Source organism: Carica papaya, chromosome 1 (assembly GCF_054855325.1).
Source record: "Carica papaya isolate Zhongbai chromosome 1, ASM5485532v1, whole genome shotgun sequence".
Classification (NCBI taxonomy): Eukaryota; Viridiplantae; Streptophyta; class Magnoliopsida; order Brassicales; family Caricaceae; genus Carica; species Carica papaya.
This window is the reverse complement of record NC_142309.1, coordinates 16,452,697-16,473,403: the sequence shown is the minus strand read 5'-3', so window position 1 is coordinate 16,473,403 and position 20,707 is coordinate 16,452,697. Positions and strand designations below refer to the sequence as shown.

Here is a 20,707-nt window from a genome sequence, read left to right as displayed (position 1 = left end):
AATACTTCACACTTTAATGCCAAAATTTTTAAAATAAAAACTTTCTCTGATTTACAGTGCACGTAATCTAACTAAACCCACCAAATTTTTATTTTTAGTGCAAAAAGTAAACCCACAAAATTGTAAATTTGTAATATTAGTTTAACTGTTTGAAATCCTTTAAGAAATTACCAATGTGACTAAGAAAGTGGATACTTTATTCACTATTGACCTTCGGGACAATATGATCAAGATGGGTCGGTAAAATCATCAAGAAGTTCACAGTCAATTTTCTGAAAATATAATTTACGGTTATCAAGATCATAAGCTACATTACATTATAGTACTGCTGAGCCATTAAGCCAATTATGCTGAAATTCGTGTGAGCCATACCATTTTCAGTGGAAGGTCTTACAGCCATGCAAAGCACATCTGGATATGGTGAAGCTGAGAACTGATAAAACATGCTCTCCTTCTCCAACACCAAGTCAACATCTCCAGCAAAATGAAATGTTACAGCAGGAAACCCAACAAGATCTCTACCAACCTTCCCGTTATAGCACAAATCATTGCCTTGCCAATACCGTGTCAAGACTGGATCCAAGAACCTTTTAACGTCATCTCGAAATAGCTTATACGCATCCTCGGCAAGCCAGGTAAGAGCTGTTCCAGAATCTATCACAATTCCCGATAAACGCCGATCGGTCCTTTTGAAGATACTAGGGTCAATGTCAAGCCTTTTCTGATCTATGCTGATCCACTCAAGAGTTAGGTAGTAGAAAACACCACTTGTCTCTAATGGTGTTGAGTCACCTTCTATTTCAGATTCATCACCTAAAGCTAGCTGATTATAGCTATAATGAGCATCGTTTATGTTACCTATACAGTAAGAGAACTTCGAACCCAGTTGAACAGCCAGCGATAAAGGACTGTTGCCAAGTCCTAGAACACCTGTGAACCTGCTGTCTCTATGATTCCCACAAAACCAAACAGTACCTCACCTGCAACAGTGGTGGTGCCGTCCGGGCTATTGAAGGTCAGTTGCTCAGTAGCGAGAACCCCTTTTGATCCAACGCCGTTCACATATGTCTGGGTATAGATACATTGATCGAGTGAGTTGCAGCTGGCTCTAGGAGCACGAAAACAAAGACTATGTCGACAAGGAAGGTCAGCATATGTTAAGGAATTTGATGGATCCAACATGGGACTCTTTTGCTTAGAACATTGCTCACATGGAGCACATTGAACCCACAAGAGAGAGCTACCTGTGTCCATGACAGCAAGTTGGGGGATTGGTGGCTCGCCAATTGAGAAATTCACCAGGAACAAAAAGGTAAAATGGAAGATCAACTTCAAACTCATTCGTGTTGAAGTCTCCTTCCATCCTTATATTCTTCAAAAAGGAAAAACGTGCAACTGAGCTTTCTACTAGATCAACTACACCCCTGGTGTCATGTAATCTTTTATGTGGAGGAAGAATGGAATCGCGATGAAAAAGTCTAGTAACAAGTCGTTTAGGCTTTTTTATGTCTGCAATAACTTGAATTGCAGTTAAAGCAGGATATGCTATGAAAATCAAGAGAAAGAACAATGAGAAAGAAACAAATGCCTTTGCCATCATAACCAAAGAGGGGTACTTGTATCAACATCAGTTTCCCATAGGAAGATTCATTATTGAAGAGGTCTCTTAAATTAGAGAACAGCAAGGCCAGAGAAATTCTATCATAAAAAGGTCATGGAAGCAACTTAAAAGCTAATACATAAGCCCTTTGAAAAAAAAAAAATCATTCAAACATTCTGTATGATTCCCTCAAGAGTTGAATCATATCAAGTTAAACACCCTTTGAACTTCAGAAGCTTCACAAACATTGGAGTTGAAATATGCACTAGACAGCACCAGTTTAAACAGAGATTAAGCAAAGAGAAAATTAAAGATTATGGAATGTATATAGCTCCTAGAAAATGAAATTCACTTTTTAATGAAAGTTAAGAGGGGGTAAGTAAGACAACAAAGACTATGAAATTCACATTTTGTAAAGTTAAGAGGAGGTAAGTAAGACAACAAAGACTATGAAATTCACATTTTGTAAAGTTAAGAGCGTGTAGGTAAGACAACAAAGATTGTGGGAAGGGACAAGGAAACCACATCAAGTGAAAGTTCATACAGGTGAGACAAATAGACTACAAAGAACATGGATCCTAAAAAAATTAAAATAACTTTTAAGGAATAAAGAGCAGGTATGAAGGCCAGTAAACAATTATATAATAGTTTCATATAAAATCACTGTTGCTCATCTTGAACTGTACTAGTATAAAAATAAAAAATATTGGAAGAAATAATGCAACTTACGAAAAGGAAAAAATATATATGTTATGCTGCAAATGCATCATAACCAGTTGAATACTGTCAGTACCTGATAACACAATGTTACATGAAAATAAGTTTTGTGCTCTTTTGAAGATTCATAGAACTTATGGAGGCATATTTTACCTAGTGAAACTCAGCCACCTCAAATACTCGGGCAGTTCCATCGATTGATCCCGAAACAAGGAAATCCCAATTAGCAGAGAAAGAGAGAGACTGAATTGCATCGGAATGCCCAGTAAAGGTTCTCACACAATTACCAGAAAGAGAATCCCATAACCGTACTTTCCCGTCCACACAACCTGTAGCTAGGCACCTAGATGCATCCAGCCAAGCCAAGCATGTAACCCCTTCCTGTCGAAAAAAATGAACCTCATTTACGTCAGTGATAAAAAATCTTTGCCTACCTCAATTACTAGCTAAACATAAAGTAGAAACACATGGTTTTAGGTTCCAAAGAGACTTACTTGGTAGGGTAGGTTTTTGTTAGATTTTGGTGATTTCAAATGTATGAACAAATTGTTGATTTAAAGTACAAGAAAAATGAGTAATCTTTGTATTATGCAGAAGAAATCTCCTAATACCTCATGATCACATGTAAAACGAGGCATTGAGTGCTGGAGATCCCATATAATAAGCTTATTATCCATGCCTCCTGTTGCTGCCCAAGGAGAGCTACAATACACAATTAAATCATGAGCATATTATCCAAAGAGAAAAATAAATTTTTATTTTATGTCATCTTGCAGGTTTCATTCATGCATCAGTTAATGCACATATGGGTTTTCTTTAATGGTAAAGAAGGCTTTTATGGTAAGGGACAGAAAATGGCAAATCAGAGAAAATATTTTGTATTGAAAAAAAAGTATTTTGATGTAATATGCGAAGGTAAGAACTGGAAAGGGATGAGAATATGTGAAAATGGGAGAAGTTTTAGGGCTACTACTTCACTGGAGGAGGAAGATGTGGGCTGGCTGGTGGAAGCGCTTGAAGATTTCTACTGAAGAAAGGGGGAATCTTACTGGAGAAAGAACAAAAGAAGAAGAAACCACAGACTATGGATTGCTTCGGGATGGAATAGGTATGGAAGATTCTTGGTGCTGTCGGAGGAACGTGGAAAGCACATGAACTGCATTTTTATTCCTGATGGGGAACAAGCAGGAGGTTTGTGGAGACTGATGAAGGCAGTTTTCGAGCTGGCAGATCGACGTATAGAGAATCCTGATAAGAAAAAAAGGCTGAGATCACTGTATCTCATACAGAAATGGTGGAAGAGAAGGTGGAGTCGAGACACTACGAGAAAGTTCACTGCCACACTGCTAAAGCGAGTTTTGGTTCGCCATGGAGGGGGTGAAAAAACTGAGCTTTGCAGAAGTGGTGAAGAATGGGGAAGGAGCAGGAATTCAGGTAGGGCAGAAGGGATCCAAGAAGGAGACAGGTCGAGTCGATTTTGAAATTCAAAGTGGATCAAAAGCTCACCAAGAGAAGTCCTTAAACAGTGGAGATGGGGGTCGTTTAGGGTGTGTTTGAATGATGGTTTATTAACGTTTGGTATGGTAATTTCATAATTTTACCTTATTTGTTTATATTTTCAAACACATTATATGGTTTTTTGGTAGTTGTTGCATGGCTCTCAAAATCACTATTTTTCTCATTTTTTCACATCACCGAATTGGTAGTTTTGTATGATTTGGATGATTTCTTTTTTTCTATTTATATACTTATTCTTTTTAGTTATTTACATTTATGCCCTCAGCTTATTTTACTTATATATATATGCATGTCTATATATTTAATTATATATATACATATATGTATATTTAATTATATATATACCTGTATATATATTTATTTATTTAATTATATATTTAATATGAATATAAAAAAAATATCTTCTTTTTTTCTTAAATTCTTTTATTTAATTGCAAATACATACATACATATATATATATACCGTATTGCCACTTAATTTTTTTTATAAAATTTATTTATTTTATTATATATATACATATATAATTAAATATATAAATTTATTTAATTATATATATTTTTTATCTTTATCTTTTTATTTTTTCATTTATTATTACATACAATAAGGCATGAGTAAAATAAGTAATTTGATCAAATATACAATCATACCATCCTATCAATACAAACAAAAACAATTGTTATTAACATATATTAATACACAATTTTTACAAACATGATATAACTTTATCATTACCATACTCTAATATTATCATATAATATCATACATTAATGAACCATTCTAAAAGTCACTCAAACACACCCTTAGGGGATTCCAAAATTAGTGAACCGGGAAATGACTCAAGGAAGATACAAGGGGAAAACGGGTAAGCCCAAAAAATTCACTTGGGCCGAAAAGGGGAAGTGGATCGACCAAGCAAGGCCCAGTAGGAGAACTGGAATCAATAGAAAATCAAGGAGGAGATCAAGCCCACGAGTAAAATGGATGTGGAGACCAGTGAAGAAAAACTAGACGTCGCAAATTAAGAGGTTAAGAAAGAAGTAGCAACGTCAGGAAGAAAGCCAAAGGAGATATATGGAGGTCAGAAGGGAAGCTTATGAAGAAGAACGTAACTGTGTCATAGATGAAACTAATGAAGTGAGTTGGGAGTTGAAAAAGATAGATAAGTCTGAAATTTCGGGGTTGGAGATTGTTTTGACCGAGGGTAGTGGAGACGTTCAAATTGGGGGAGAAGAGGATAGGAATTTGGCGATTGTTTCGGTTTTGGAGAATGGTGCCTTGCATAGTTTGGGGTTGGAGGAATCTTTCGAGCCGATGAGTGAAGAATTGAGGAGATCACTGTTAGGTTGGAAAAAGAAAAAAAAAGCTTCATTATGGGTCATGCATAATATCCGGAAATTTAATTGGCTGATGGGGGTCTGCTTCGAGGGTGTTGAGGATAAGCTGATGGAGCTGTTTATGGAGATTGCGAAGCGAAGGAGAGGAAGAGGTGAGAAGGAGGAATCAATGAGGAAAGGAAAAAAGCGACAAAGGGAGGGAGGTGAACGTGAATTGAAGAGGCTTTAGTGTGATATCAACTATGAAGGAAGAAAGGTAGGGAGGAAACAGTCGGAAGGACTGATAAAAAATTTTGATCAATGATTAGGAAGATAATATCATGGAATGTTAGGGGCATAAATGATCATAAAAAAGAAAAGTCATCAGAGGCTGTTTAAATAGGTGGAAATCGGACATTATCTGTTTGCAGGAGACTAAAGTGGAGGCAATGTCTGATAAAATAATAAAAAATCTTTAGGAACCTAGGGAGATCGAGTGGAGGGCATTACCTTTAAGGTAATCAGCAGGAAGAGTGGTAATCATTTGGTGGAAGGGCGTGGTGATGTGTAAGGATATGATGATGGGGGAGGTGACTTTGCCGTGCCTTTTTGAGGCTTGTCAAGGAAAGGAGCAGTGAGTCTTCTCTGGAGTTTGTTGCAAGGGATTGAAAAGGGAGTGGGAGATGTTGTGGTTGGAGCTGAAAGATGCAGGCAGAAATGGAGAGGGCCCTGGGTCGTAACTGGTGATTTCAACATTGTATTATACAGACATGAAGGGTCGAGTGATCAATATTCTGGCAGCTGTGCGGATGATTTCAAGGACAACATGGATAGACACGAGCTGGTGGATCTCCCCCTTGCTGGGGGAAAATGGTCCTGGACAAATCAGCAGTCCCCTCCGGTATGCTCCAGAATCAAAAGATTTTTTATTACTTTTGACTGCCTTAGCTGCTTTCCAGGGATCTGTCAGAAAATTCTTCAAAGACCCACATCAGATCATTTCCAAATCTTCTTGGTATCAGATGGGGTTCAATGGGGTCCGGTGCCAATCAGGTTTGACAACAAATGGCTAGAAATGGAGAGTTTTTTGAGTAAAATTGAAAAATGGTGGAAGGGTGAGGAGATTGTTGGAAAGGCTAGCTTCAGAGTATTTAGTAAACTCAAAATGGTGAAAGAGAAGATAAAGTGGTGGGCTAAGAAGGAAGGAAGAAGAGAAGAACTGAAGATTCAATCTTTGCTTCACGAAATAGGCATTTTAGATGATAAAGAGGGGGAGGTTGGTCTTTCACAGGAGGACACCAACTGCAGAATCTCTTCGAAGACAGAACTGTCAAACGAAATGAAGACGGAAGAGATATCTTGAAGGCACAAAGCCAGAGAAAAGTGGTTGAAAGAGGGAGATCGGTGCACCAAGTATTGCCATGCTTTGGCAAATTCCAGAAGAAGAGCTAATTATGTAGAGGAATTAATGATTGGGAATCAAAGGGTGCAGGGAAGTGAATGTCTGAGGGAGGAAACTAAGAATTTTTTCCAAGAACTGTATACAGAGGAATTTAGCAAAAGGCCAAAACTGGATGGGGTGCAGTTTAACAAACTGGACAAAGGCTGTAGACAGTTCCTGGAGAGAGAATTTATCAAAGAAGATGTGTGGGAAGGGATCAAGAAGTGTGACAAAGATAAATCCCTGGATCCAAACAGGTTTAATATGGGTTTCATTCAAAAGTGCTGGCATTTTATGAGGGATGAGATTATGGAGCTGTTCAGGGAATTCCATGAAAAAGGAAACTTTGTAAAAGCTCTAAATTCTGCTTTTTTGGTACTCATTGCGAAGGTGAAAGGAGCTAATAGTATGAAAGATTTCAGGTTTATAAGTTTGGTGGGTTGCATCTACAAAATCGTTTCAAAAATCTTGGCTAAAAAGATGTCCAATGTGTTTGGGAAGGTGATCAGTGAATGCCAACATGCTTTTGTGGAGGGTAGACAAATTAGTGATGCAGTGTTAATCGCGAATGAAGTGGTGGATGAATCAGTTTTCCAGAATAAGGAGGGTGTTTTATGCAAGTTAGACATAAAAAATGCATATGACCATGTTAATTGGAAATTTGTTGATTATATGCTTGGGAGATTGGGATTTGAGGCAAAATGGAGGAAATGGATCAATACTTGTATGACAACAACTTTATTTGCGGTGCTAATCAATGGGGGTGCATCTAAATTTTTCAAGGCTAGTCGTGGACTGAAGCAGGGAGACCCATTATCTCCTTTATTATTTATGGTGGTCATGGAGGGGTTAAATAAACTTATATTGAGGACTAAGGAATTGGGTCTGATCAAGGGGGTAAGGGTTGGCAGAGAAGAGGAATCCATGGACATAACACATTTTTTTCGCTGCCGATCCACTTGTTTTTTGCCAGCCCAATGAGAACATGCTGCTTCATCTCAGGTGCATTCTGTTATGCTTCCGGGCAGTATCAGGTTTAAATATTAATCTAAAAAAATCTGAATTGATCAGGGTGGGGAACAAGAATGATCAGGAGGACCTTGCAAGCATCTTGGGCTGTAAAGTTGCGGAGATGCCAATCAGATATCTTGGTATTCCACTTGGTGCACGCTATAAGGATGAAAGGGTCTGGGATCCGTCATAGAGGTTTTTGATAAAAGATTGGCGGGGTGGAAGAGAAAGTTTTTATCAAAGTGAGGAAGATTAACGCTGATGAAAAGTACACTGCAGAATCTCCCTATATACTTACTACCTGTCTGTTCTTACTATATTCTGGTGAGAGTTGCAACAAGACTTGAGGCTATCTAATGTAGGCTCTTACGAGGGGATACAAAAGAAAGAAGAAGGTATCACTGGAGGTCGAAAGACCTTTGGAGTCGGGTGGGCTGGATTTGTGAGCATTTGTGGAGATGAATGTAGCTCTTCTTGGAAAGTGGCCGGGGAGGTATGTGAGGGAAGAGGATAACTCTGGAAAAAAGTGATTGAAGCAAAATGGGGTAGGTGGATACCGGGGAAGGAGAGCAAGAAGATAGTTAGACCACATGGTGTGGGGTTTTGGAGAAAGATCAGTATGGGCAAACAGAATTTCCAGTTATGCATAAAATGGAAGGTTGGAAATGGGAAGAATGTTATTTTTTGGAATGATAAGTGGGTGGAAGGGGGCAGACTCTGCAATATGTTCAGCCAGATTTTTACTCTTGCTTGCTCTAAGGACATTACAGTTGAAGCAGCAAACAGAGATGGAGCTGATCAAAGAAGCCGGAACATAAAGTTCATCAGAAACCTTAATGATTGGGAAGTAGAAGAATATGAAAATTTTTTGAAGCTGCTTGCTAATACATCTCTGAATGAGCAAAGGGATACACTGGTATGGAAATTGGAAAAGAAAGGAAGGTTCACGGTTAAATCATTTTATAATTCTCTGGTTAACCGGAATGGCTCGGAAGAGAATGATTTCCCTGTAAAACAGATTTGGAAAGTGAGAGCCCCTCCTCGTGTTGCTTTTTTTGCATGGGAAGCAAGAAGGGAAAGATTTCGCACCATTGATGAACTTAAAAGAAGGGGAAATATATTCGTGAATGGTTGTTTTTTGTGTAAAAGGGCTGAGGAAAATTGCAACCATATTCTGTTATGGTGTCTGGGTGGCCTACAGTTTGTAGACTGCAGTGTATGGTATTTTTGGTATCAATTGGGTTACCGCGGGTAATGTGAAAAAATGAATTGTGGGCTGGCTAAGGTTTTTGTAGGGGGAGGAAAATTGTAAATTTAATACCACTAACTATTTTTTGAGTGGTGTGGAAGGAGAGAAACCAAAGGGCATTCGAAGGGATTAAGAGCAACTTATTGAAATTAAGGAATAGATGGCTGCATTATTTAGGTTCTTTGTGTTTGGGTCATGACATTACGGGGGTGGATGATTTTTGGAATTTTATTGATATATTCTGGGATGACACTTAAAAAAGAAGGCTTTTATGGTGCATCTTGAGATGCCTTTTCCCGTCATGCAACTGAAAATGACCTTATGTATTATGGGATTTTTCAATTAGTGACTTTTTTTCAAAAATAAATTCTAATGACTTCTATAGCAATTAATAAGATTTTGAAAATAGTTGCCCTCAACCCAATGTACCATGAAACTTAATCACAGGGCTCCTCTAAATAGAAGTATCCAATATTTGACGTAGCAAGAATTCAATAGGGTTCAAAGAGTTTAAAGAAAAAGAATAAATCAAAGATTTGAATGCTGAGATAAAGTACTAAAAAAAATGTGTGATGAGATTAAATAGACTGCATCCACATAACCACAATCACAAGAGACGAAAGAATGTTCTGTCCAAAACTAAAATAAAAAGACCATATGAAATAAACTCTTAATTCTTTAACTATGAGTCCTAGTTTCACATTTTTTAATGAAGCAATTAATGCCTTCATTAAATGTAATCAGATATTCTGATGCAAAACTATGAGTCCTTGTTCTTCAATAAAAATATCTTGCCATATATTTGGACCTCACTGCTACACATCAAACATGGATGAGACTCATTAGCAGTTACCAATGAACGCCTTATGGCTCTATCATAAACCCTAGTTATAGAAAGAATCATTAACACTGCTCAGACTGAGGCGCCATTGCACGGGAATCATGAATGCACCAAAGCTCAAAACCAGCAAGAGCCAAGCACAAAAGCAGAAAAGAAATATTAACCTTGCTCCACCATTATATTAAAATAGTTTATATTTTCATATTTCTTTTGTCTATGTTATCAGACCAGTAACTAAAATTCATGTAAAAGATGCATACATGTGGAGAAAGAGAGAGAGGAAACCATACCTAGGTGAAAACCCGACATATTCAACAGAATCAGTATGAGAATCCAAAGAACTAACAACCTGTTGATGAAAGCAATTAGAGCATCTTATGGAGAAGAAATAAAAATAATCATACCGCATGCACAAACAACTATAAAGTGGCAAACAGATTAGCAAACATGCATAAACCATAAATTACCAGCAGCAGGTACACTTGAAAATTTCAGGCACTTTGGTGATCAACAGAATGTATTTTTAACAGAGGATATTCTGACTGGAAAGAAATTTTATGATTACTTTTTCCCAATCTTTTAGATGCCCTGAAAATGAGATAAAACCTATAAGTTGTCTTAAAATGATAGGAAATTGTGATAGCTTCTGAAGAGGGTATTTACTAGCGACTATCGATGAAAAATTTGTAGGTAAGGGTCGCTAAAAGTCAAGACAAGTTGGCAAATGGCCCTAACATCTCCCCAAGTAGATTCCACACCTAAGAAAACAGCCAATATACACTCCATATCTGTCTGCCCCTACTTTAGCCATGTTTACCTCATGTTCCTAAACAGAACTACTCAGATCTCTAGTATGGACACACCAAAAGTCAATTCCTTAAATCTGTAAGATTAAATTAAACTATATGGAAGGCCCCCACAGAGACACAGTTTACTTTATTGCAGATTCACTAAGCAGTCATAATCTCACCAACCTATTCACACAGAAACTGATCATGCAACAAATTCTTGAAAGCTAAACGCCATTGTGAATTTTTTGGTAGATGCTCGATGGAGGTGCTTGACAATAAGCTTAATAACTAGGTGAATTCATCAAATACTTGCAAGGTTCGAGATTCAAGAACAACAGCAAATGAAGATGGAGAAACTTAAGGTATAAATTCAAAGGTAAAGCACTTGAAGAAGAACATAAGCTGAAAAAAAGTGCAATTATCATAAATAATAAGAAGAAAATAAATGTCGTGAATGCAAAAAGAATACAAACCTTTCCAGTGACTATATTTACAATGTGTACAGAACTGTCCTTTGATCCGGTGAGAGCAAGACTTGAATCAGAACTCATGGCCAAGCATGTCAATCCTTCTGTATGATATGGATGACCTAAAAAGAGATAACCATCTTGCATTACCTTCAGTATTTTTCCACAAGAAATAAAATCAGAAAATCAAATTGACAGCCATCAAGAACATTTAAACAAGGAAACAACAGATTTCAAAAAGTTAATGCAACTTAAAATATAAATCGAGGACATGTTTCTTCACTTTGAATCATTTGCTATCTATCTCCACAAGACTGAAAAGGTTTCGAGCATTATTTCAATACCCAGTTACATAGAAGCAGTTCAAAAACTAACAAGGACCTAAAGTTGCAAACTACATGTCAGAGACATTTAAAACTCATACCTCATTGGTTAAGGAACAAAGAGAAAAAGGACAACAAGCTGGATTTGGAATACTTACCTTTCACCACATGAATGTTTTCACCACTTCTGGGATTCCATATTCTCAAAGTTGCATCATCAGAACCGGTACAGATTGTTTTACCTTCAATATCCGGAAAAAACCAAAAAATACTTATAACATTGCAAATGATATGAAACACTAGCTCTTAGAATATGCCCAGAACTAAAGGGAACACAGAAGAAGGCAACAGTATAGAGAGTTTTAGTACCATCAGGCGTGAAGTCACCGCAAGTTACACTGCTCCCATGACCAGAAAACATATTAAGATAGGCACCTCTGTCTGCATTCCACATCCAAACAGTACAGTCTTCAGAACCAGCCAAGACTAGATGTCCTCTAGGATGCCACCTAACCCACTGAAAGTCCATATGTTGGTTATTCCATCTTAAGAAACAACAATACAATAAAGATACTGTTGGATTCAGTAATTTCACCTCAATGCCCTTTTCAGGGCCTTCAAGAGCACACTTGATATTTCCTGAGGATGCATCCCAGATCTGAACAAGCCCATCAAGCCCTCCAGACGCAAGAAACTGTCCATCAGTGCTAAAGGCTAAACAAGACACAGAATCCTTATGACCTGTAGAAGATTTTACGCAATATAAAGTTAACGATGAACAAAGGGAGAATAAAAGACCAAATTGAAAGCTAAATAAAAGATCCCTCTTAGAAAAGATTTCCAATGCTTAGCGACCAGGAACATATACTTGTATCTTAAAGAAGAAGACAGATAGCAAAAAGTATAATTAGTAAAGAATCATGAAGCTGCACATCACTGCACTAACCTAGAAGTTCAGAACCCCAATCTCCTCGACCAATTTTCCAGAGAAACCCTTTGTCATCTCCACCCCCAGTAGCCACTAATCTAGCATCTGTTGGGCTACAAGCAACTGCGTAAAGTTCACCTGTAACATCATAAACTTTTCAGCAACAAACACATGCCTTGCCCCAAAATCATGGCAAGCACATCAATTTCTGAAAATTACTGGGGCTGGGACCTTTACTAATGATTCATTTCCTTCTAATGTTTCATAGTTGGTACCCTTGGCTACATTATGGGTTTTATAGAAGGATAGAAACGAAAGAGCTTTTTGAGGGCATAATGTTTTTCAAAAGAATCAAGGATATATAGTTCCAAACTCTAAGTTTTTGTTTTGAAGAGACTTGGCTAATAATGAACTTGTAAAGCTTTTTTATATGGGTTGCATCCCTTTGGTGTTTTTCAATACTATACTTTTTACTTAAACAAATATTTCCTAGTCGGTACAAATACAAAGGAAGAACAAAAAGAAATTGAACATAAATGCATTCTTAGTCTCCTACTAAGGTTGTAGTCCTTGCCAACAAGTAATACAAAACGGAAAGTAAAAGGTTCAAGATCGCATACAATTTCTGCTCATGCTACTTCAGATTCTGTTTGGGTAGGCCTACACTATTATCTAAAAGCAAATGTGCATAACATTGATATTCAGTAGACTTCTTCCGAAGCTATACCGGACTGCTCAATTATTCCATAACCATCATTTTGATTTCATCATGTTTTTGTGTGTGTGTATAAATACAAAAACAAATAATCCGGCCATAGAAATACGTAGAAAATACATGGATTTTTTACCAGTATGACCGGTGAATATGTGCATTGAATCATCAGGCTCCTCTGAAACACCAGCACAAAAACATACCATTAACTACGTCAGCTAAAACAACAATTCAAACGGAAATATTAAAAAGCTAATGCGATGTATCATCCCCTTTAACTTTAAAAGCTTAGATCGTAATCGAATTACCAAAAGCCATCCTCTTTCGTACATGAGAAAACACGAACATGAAAGCATATCAATTGCATAGAGAACTAAAGTAACTAGAACGCAAATGATTACAATCAAAGCTCAAAGCAATACCAATATTTTCAGCATCAGAACTTGCATCATCTTCTGCATCAGGAAGATCTGTATCCAAGGCCAGAGAGTCACATATACGTAAAGATTATATAAGGTCTACTAATCTGCTTCATATTGCATAGATAAAGTAAAAAGAACCTTCTTCATCGACAGTGAACTCGTGGATGACATCAGATTCATCGATGAAAACCTCGCCTTGATCGTCTTCTTCCGGGGGTGGACTATTCATCTTTTCTTTTAATCTTTAAAAGATATCAGCAAACGAGAGGGTTTTTCCGGGGCTTTGGAAGCATACAACGGGAAAGAAAGCGCAAGTCTAACACAAAAAGAAGGTAGCTATGAAAAGTTGCAATGGGCGGGTACCGGATGGGCACCGGTCGGGTCGTCGGATCATATTTTGCTGTGAAGGATAATTTTTTGAAAGAAATGTTCATAAGCTAAAATTTCAACACAATATTTATATTAAAATATTTATCTCAATAGTTTTTTTTTTTTTTATTAATTAATGATTTTTAATATGATTGTACGACTCAAGCACCTGCATTTTTTCATTTCTAATGGGTGTTTATTGAAATAAAAGTAGTGTTTGCTCTTGTATTCAAAAAATTATATATTGATATCTCTTTCCAAAAATAAATACATTTACTAGTTTTTTTTTCTTATAACAAATGTAATTGCATTTATTATACATCACTAATAAAATTTCCATAAATAAAATGAATAATATAATCAAGATTTCCTTTAATATGTGCCTAAAAAACCTTTTGTAATTGAACTATAAGCAATCTATTACAAATTAATCTAAAAATTCAAATAAAAAATTGATATAAGAAATAAAAAATATATATATATATAAAGCATCATCAACTAAAAGTTAGAATTGTAAAAAAATTTTAAAAAATAAAAATTAAATTTACAAATATAATTAGCATCATTCTCTAACATAATGTTAAAGAGACTCCCACCATTATGTCATCTCTAAGCCATATAAGATTGCATAATTAATATTATCACAATCCAAGTTAATCTTATAATTCTAGATATACTAAGAAAACTGACACTTCTCACGTAATTCTAACAAATAATTCATAATTTTATCCACTTAATATTTAAAGAACTAATATATATATATATATATCTATCTATCTTAATAACACTTTGTCAGATACCATTGACATAAGATTTGATATGAAGAAATGAGAAGAAAAAGAAGACCCAAGTTTAAGAGAAATAGAGAGTTAATTTTTATTACTTTTCTAATGATGATTATAAGCAATGGAAGATAGCCTTTTATAGGCCTTAAAACAATAAAGAAAACAGCGGTCGAAATCATGCGACCCTTACATGCGCAGTGGCGACCACCAGGATGAAATGGTGATGAGCGCTAGCAGTAGAAATGAATATATGATTAAGGTTTAATTAGGTCAACTCTAACCTTAAATGTTACATAAAAGACTAATTTTCCCCCCCTCCCCCTTTTTATAATTATTTCCTTTATATCCATTAGTATCTATAGTCATTACCATTTTACTTGCACAACAATGTCCTAAAAAGTATTGGTCTTCGCATTTGTAGCAAGCAGTCGTTGCTCTTTTACGGTCCATATCCCATTCTGCAGCTCAGGGCAGGTGGGTCATAATTTTTAGACCTTTCCGAAAATCTTGCGGCTTTGCCAATAAAATTTAAACTTCGGGACATTTCTATAACAGATTGTTCTAATAATAAAGTTTGTTCGAATGTTTGATTAAGGTTTGCGGCTTGAGGAGCCTTATCATGAGTTGTAACTATGGCCTGAGGCTACTAATAAAAGTGAATATGAAAGATTTTACTAAAAATGTTGGGTTATCTGCATCCATGAAAGATCGTAAGTGTTCAAATTGTTCTAAATAGTCAAGAATAATACCTATTTGAGATAGTTTAGTGACTTTCTTTATGAAATCCTTTCGTGATGATCCACCAAATCTATAGCAGAGTTCATTTATAAAATATTTTAACACGGGAGGGTATGGGAAGGATCATTTTAACTCACAAAACCTTAACCCAATACATGTAATTCAGAAATTTAATTGCCTAACTAACTCTTCCCTCTACTCGAATCTATACCTAGTTATATGACATGCAAAAATAAGAACTAGACAAATTAAACCGAAGACAAAAAAGGCGTCATGACTTACCTAATAAGTCGATCCCAACTCCTCAGCTCAATAAGATTTTGAAAAAATCTCTACCTTCGAAGAACTTGAAAATACTAAAAATTAGCAAAAACTAATTTAAAGAAAAGGTCAAAACTTCAATATTATTAATTCTCAAAGTTATTGTTACAAAGCTTGATCTTAAGCCTTTATGTAGGGTTTTTTTTTTACTATTTCTACTTGGAATAGGATTTAGGATTCATATCCAAACTCTAGGATCTAATTTAACCAAAAAATAAATACATAATATTAAAATAATTAAGTCCTGTCTTAATCTTAATTTAAATACATAAAATAATTAAGATAAATATTAACATAATATTTCTTCCCTATCCAAATCTTTAAGAATCTTGATCTTTCTTGATGACGCAGGGTGGAGTTCGTTTACTCCACTGATTGAAAACACCTCGATCTCAAACACATTATATTTGGCAATTCAAAACTTAATTACCTAAAATAAATCATCCTTATTGGAATCACAGTCAACTAAGTGAAAGTTTATCCAAATAGCTAGAAAAATAAAAAAAATAGAGAAGGATGCCACAGACTTACTCAATAAGTCAATCTATGACTCCCTGCTGAACAAAACAGTCTAAAGCTCCTACCTTGAAAACGCTTGAAAAACATGAAAACTAGCAGAGCTAATTTAAGCAAAAGCTTTCTTTATTAATCTTTTGAATTGTATCTTTGCAATCTATGGACAAAGGCCTTTATATAGATATTTTTCGAAATAGTTCTAAATGAATATAAAGACTTAAAAATTAATAAAATAGTTAGAAGATAAAATTTTATCCTAAATTATAACTTAAAATAATAATTAAATAGTCATAAGAGATAGATTGACATTAAAATAATAATAATTTAAATCTTAAAATAAGTGCAGCTTTTATCCCATTTGATTTTTGGATAAAAACATATGAAAATTATGTAAAAAAGAGTCTAAAGTTTGGCCACTAGTTGTAGCTCTACGCCAAGCATGCCAATTGTGCAGAAAAGCAGGCCCGCATGTGCATTAAACCGTGGGCAAGTAGACGACCCATGCACGTGACCCTCCTTCATATACAGCATGTGTGTGCCTTTGTTGCGCGTGCAATGCATGTGCAGTTCTTTCGCCCACGTGACTACCTCCATGCATGCATTCTCTGTAGCATGTGTCGCATGTCCATATAGCCTGCTTAATGCACACACTTCTCATGCACGTGTGCAGTGGGTTATTCCACACATGCACGATCCCTTGCATGCTGCTAGGCTTGCCTGCATGCCTTGTATGCATGCCTTACGTGGGTGGGGTTCCCATAAGTGTAAGACTCCCTTCTCGTACATGTGATTGTTCATTCGTATGTATGAGTACATTCACATGATTAACACGTGCTCCCATTTCCTCTCCAAGGCTGATTGGCCTACCTTGATTTTGCTCTTTGTTTTTCCGTTCTTGGGCCAACATATTAAATGTAAGTTGGAATCTCATAGCCTGGCTCCTTGTGATGGGCTAGAAGGCATTTGAATTTATTTTTCCAACTCTCTAAGGCCGTCTTGGATCCCTTTCATTTCTACGTCTGATTTTTAAAATTAAGTTTCCTCGTAGGTGTTGATTGAACTCACATCATTTGGACTTTAATTTTAAGTAGAAATCTTCCTCCAATTTGGCACATTAATCACATAAGATAATTATGGAAGCATCAGAATCCTTATAGCACTTAGAAAATGAGAAAAACAAGTTGAAAATGACTCAAAAATTGGTTGCCAAGTTGGCAATAGGCTAGGCACGTGTGGGATACTTACTAAGGTCGCGCAAGTTGCAGTTGGGGGGGCGCATGTGGGAGGAAAGATCGAGTGGGCGAGCACGCGAGTCACGTACTTAAATCGCATAGAGTTGGGGCACGCGTGCACAAAACGCTAGACATGCATCGGACCTCTTACACATATGCATGTTGCCACACGCATGCGGCATTTTTTTGACGTGCCTGTTGGCACGCGTTGAGCATGCCCAGACCACGGTTTGGGCTTCTTTGTGGGCCGAAATTCGTGGACCGAGTCCCTCGTTGGTCGTGAGGCCTAATAATTTTCTCATTTCCTGTCTTTCCTGATTTTGTCCCTTGTTAGACCGAGGTCCAAATGTAATTAATCTCAATTTACTATCTTATGTTTGTAGTTAGGTGGATTCAGTTTGATCATTGTCTGTCCGGGAACACTTGTGGATATATTTAAGAGGTTCACTATTGTTTAGTCTTTTTTCCTCTTTATTGATCACAAAATCATCCAGATTATTATGGGTCTTTTTCTCAGTTATTATTACATTATATTCCTAATTTATGATACCAATTTTGGTTTGTCATCAACGATACCATATATCAACAACCTTTTCTAAACATAACGATGCAATCGTCACCTTTTACTCATCAAAAGTGTTGTAGATCATAAAATATTTTTTGTACATTTGAATCTGATGAGGACTTACTCCTTTAAAAAGTGAAATTTTCACCTTGAAAAATAAAAAAAAAATTGGGCATAATTTTTTCGGTGCATAAGGTCATTTGGGTCGGTTCAATACGTACTGGTTTGGGTTGTATTTGGGCTAGTTCAGGTCAAATTAGTTCGATTCAGATCAGACTTATTCAAATTAGTTCGAGTCGTTTGGGTTTAGTTTGAAGCGGGTCGGATTAAACCAATTTGGTTTAGCTCTTCCACAGAACTGGCTCAATTTTTCTCCAACGAACCATTCTTCAAATAGGGTTGAAACCCTAAACCAATGGCGCAGTTCGGGAGGGGTAAAAGATTCGTGTCGCTCTAGATAAGGGGGGAAGTAGTCATTCTTTGCATGCATCTGAAGGCAACTTCGATTGATTTTTTGCATCTAAGATCCTAAATTGTTCATGTCACTCAGGTGGAGACACAAACCTCCCTCCTTGCATGCATCCGTTAGCTTCGATCAATCTTCCGAGGGTGTACCTCGAAGCCAGTCCATGATAGTATCCAGTTCTTGTCGGTTTTCACACCTTGATGTGAAAATCACCGAGAAAAAGATCTACGATAAATAGGAGGCCCATGAGACTCCTGAAGGGAGGAAAAGGCTAACCAAAGATGAGCAAACTAAACATATTCGTAAGCATTTTTGAACAAATAATGACCAAATTAAGTCTAACCTGATACAAGTTCTAAACCATAAATTAGAGTTGAATACATTGAGAACTTGATCCAAGAAAAGACGATATCAGAAAAGATGGGAAAAAAATTTATTGGGCCTAACGGCCAACGAAAAACTTGGCCCACAAATCCCAACCTAAGAAAAAGCCTAAAACATTATATAGGTCTGGGTACCTGTGGTCTACACCTGTGTGGGTTTTCCCATGTGTGAACTGTGGCCCTCACACTTGTGGGTTCCCCACTCGCACGGCCAAACATATAACACAAGCGAGCAACCAAGCCCACACGACCCATGGCATGCCCATAAGTGTGCGAAAAAGCACCTGCATGTTCAGCCCATGTATGTGCACGGTCGAGGCATTTCACAGAATCCCCGCACGTATGAAATTGCATAGGAGAAACCCTGCATGCACGCAGCAATACGCATACGTGTAAATAGCTGGTCGCACGCCCAGCGACCGACGCACGTGCAATCTGCACTAGGAAGACCGACCTGACAACCCATTTGGCCCAATAGTGTGACCTGTGGCCCAGCCCGATTGATCCACAACCCGAGCCCACACAGTGGAGCAATCGTGTGAACTAAGCCCAGCCTGAGTAACCTGCGCAAGCTCGGCCCAACTCGAGCAGCTCCCAAGGACAGCTCATGCAGCTTCCCTCTAAATCCCTTCCGAATTTAGATTTCTTCCTTTTCCAACCTCTTTAAGACTCCAAAAGCTACAACAATTCTACCTAATTTATCCCATGTGATAAATAGTGATTAATTTAAAGAAAGAAGTCTCTTTAAAGTGGGAGTTCAAGGAAGATCAAGCTCTTGAAGACTTGGATAAGGAAAGATCATTATTTTAATATTATTTATTAATACTTTAATGTAAATTCTTATCACTAGGATTATTTAATCAATTAAATTAGGATAAAGGAAATGAATTTATTAGTTGATTAATCATGTATTTATTTTGTAGTTAGATTAAAAACTTAGAGTTTAGATAAGAATCTTAATTCCTATTCTAACTAGAAGTAGTAATCAAGAGTCTATATAAAGGCCCTAGCTCAAGTATTGCAACACACATCTTGAGAATTAATAAAAGTTAAGTTTTAAGTTTTTGTTAACCTTCTGTTAATTCTTCTCTTCAAGTCCTTTCGAGTTAGGTGAGCTTACCGAAGTCTTTTTGAGTCAAGGAGTTGGGATCAACTTATTAGGTAAGTCACGGTGTCTTTCCTTTTCTTGTTTTTGTTTTCCTAATTTTCATTATTACTTTCTTAATTTTTATGGTTGTCATTTCAATTAGAGGGAGGAGTTTTAATTAGGTTACTTGAGTTTTGATATTGTATGTGATTGGGTTGACATTCTGAGAGTCAAAATGATTCTTTCCATACCCTACGCATCATGTGGTATCAGAGCTTAGACTCTTAATGAACTTGTTTTAAGTTAATTGCTTTAGCATTCTTGTGAATTAATTAACAATTCAAATTAAATTTGTTTTGTTGATTTGTATTGCATCCCGCTTGAATTCATATATATCTGTTTAATTCAAGTGGTTCGTGTTTATTACAAAAAAATTTAAAAATTAAAAATAATAAAATATCTCAATTGCACACCATAAGGTAATTAGCACACTATTGCATATTGCATTCAAAAGCAGCGTAACTATCTAGTAAGTGAGATTATAAAACTTTTGTGAATTCAAATGCAAAGTATCTCACCCAATAGGTACGATTGAAAACTTTTGATTCTCACTCCTTTTGCATTATTCATTCACATAAAGGAAAAATGAAGATTAACTTACCCACTATGAGTGAAAACCTTTTCTACCTCACTTTTAGTTAATCGTTTTGTATTCTAGAATTTTGGCCTAAACGGCATAAAAAAACTTGACCATTTGTAGAGTGTAACGGTATTGGATAATATAATTAGGATATACCATCCGATTATATTCCATCGAGATTAATCACATCCCTACGTAGTAGAATCAAACTAGTTTTCTTTGTAACCTACATTTATATTACTTCATTGTGTTTTTGTTCTATTACATATCT

At 36.4% G+C, this 20,707-nt stretch overlaps 1 protein-coding gene and 1 pseudogene across 3 annotated transcripts; both read right to left on the bottom strand.

The window, feature by feature from the left end:
• Positions 1–180: 180 nt before the first annotated feature.
• Positions 181–1,341, bottom strand: LOC110813263 (aspartic proteinase CDR1-like; annotated as a pseudogene).
• On the bottom strand, positions 1,190–13,671 carry LOC110807335 (transducin family protein / WD-40 repeat family protein). 3 transcript variants are annotated; one of them, XM_088220550.1, is made up of 12 exons: positions 13,473–13,671; positions 13,335–13,382; positions 13,049–13,090; positions 12,219–12,338; positions 11,868–12,013; positions 11,642–11,789; positions 11,431–11,514; positions 10,956–11,071; positions 9,982–10,040; positions 2,929–3,019; positions 2,471–2,698; positions 1,190–1,244 (listed from the first exon to the last, which is right to left on the bottom strand). In XM_088220550.1, the coding sequence occupies exons 1-11, from the start codon at positions 13,561–13,563 to the stop codon at positions 2,471–2,473; spliced, it is 1,173 nt and encodes a 390-aa protein (XP_088076676.1). In that variant the 5' UTR covers positions 13,564–13,671; the 3' UTR covers positions 1,190–1,244. The 3 variants fall into 3 exon arrangements, with proteins under 3 accessions (XP_088076676.1, XP_088076673.1, XP_088076670.1); XM_088220547.1 differs by lacking the exon at positions 1,190–1,244 and adding an exon at positions 1,374–1,509; XM_088220544.1 differs by lacking the exon at positions 1,190–1,244 and having other exon boundaries at positions 2,221–2,698; positions 13,473–13,669.
• Between the last annotated feature and the right edge of the window lie 7,036 nt (positions 13,672–20,707).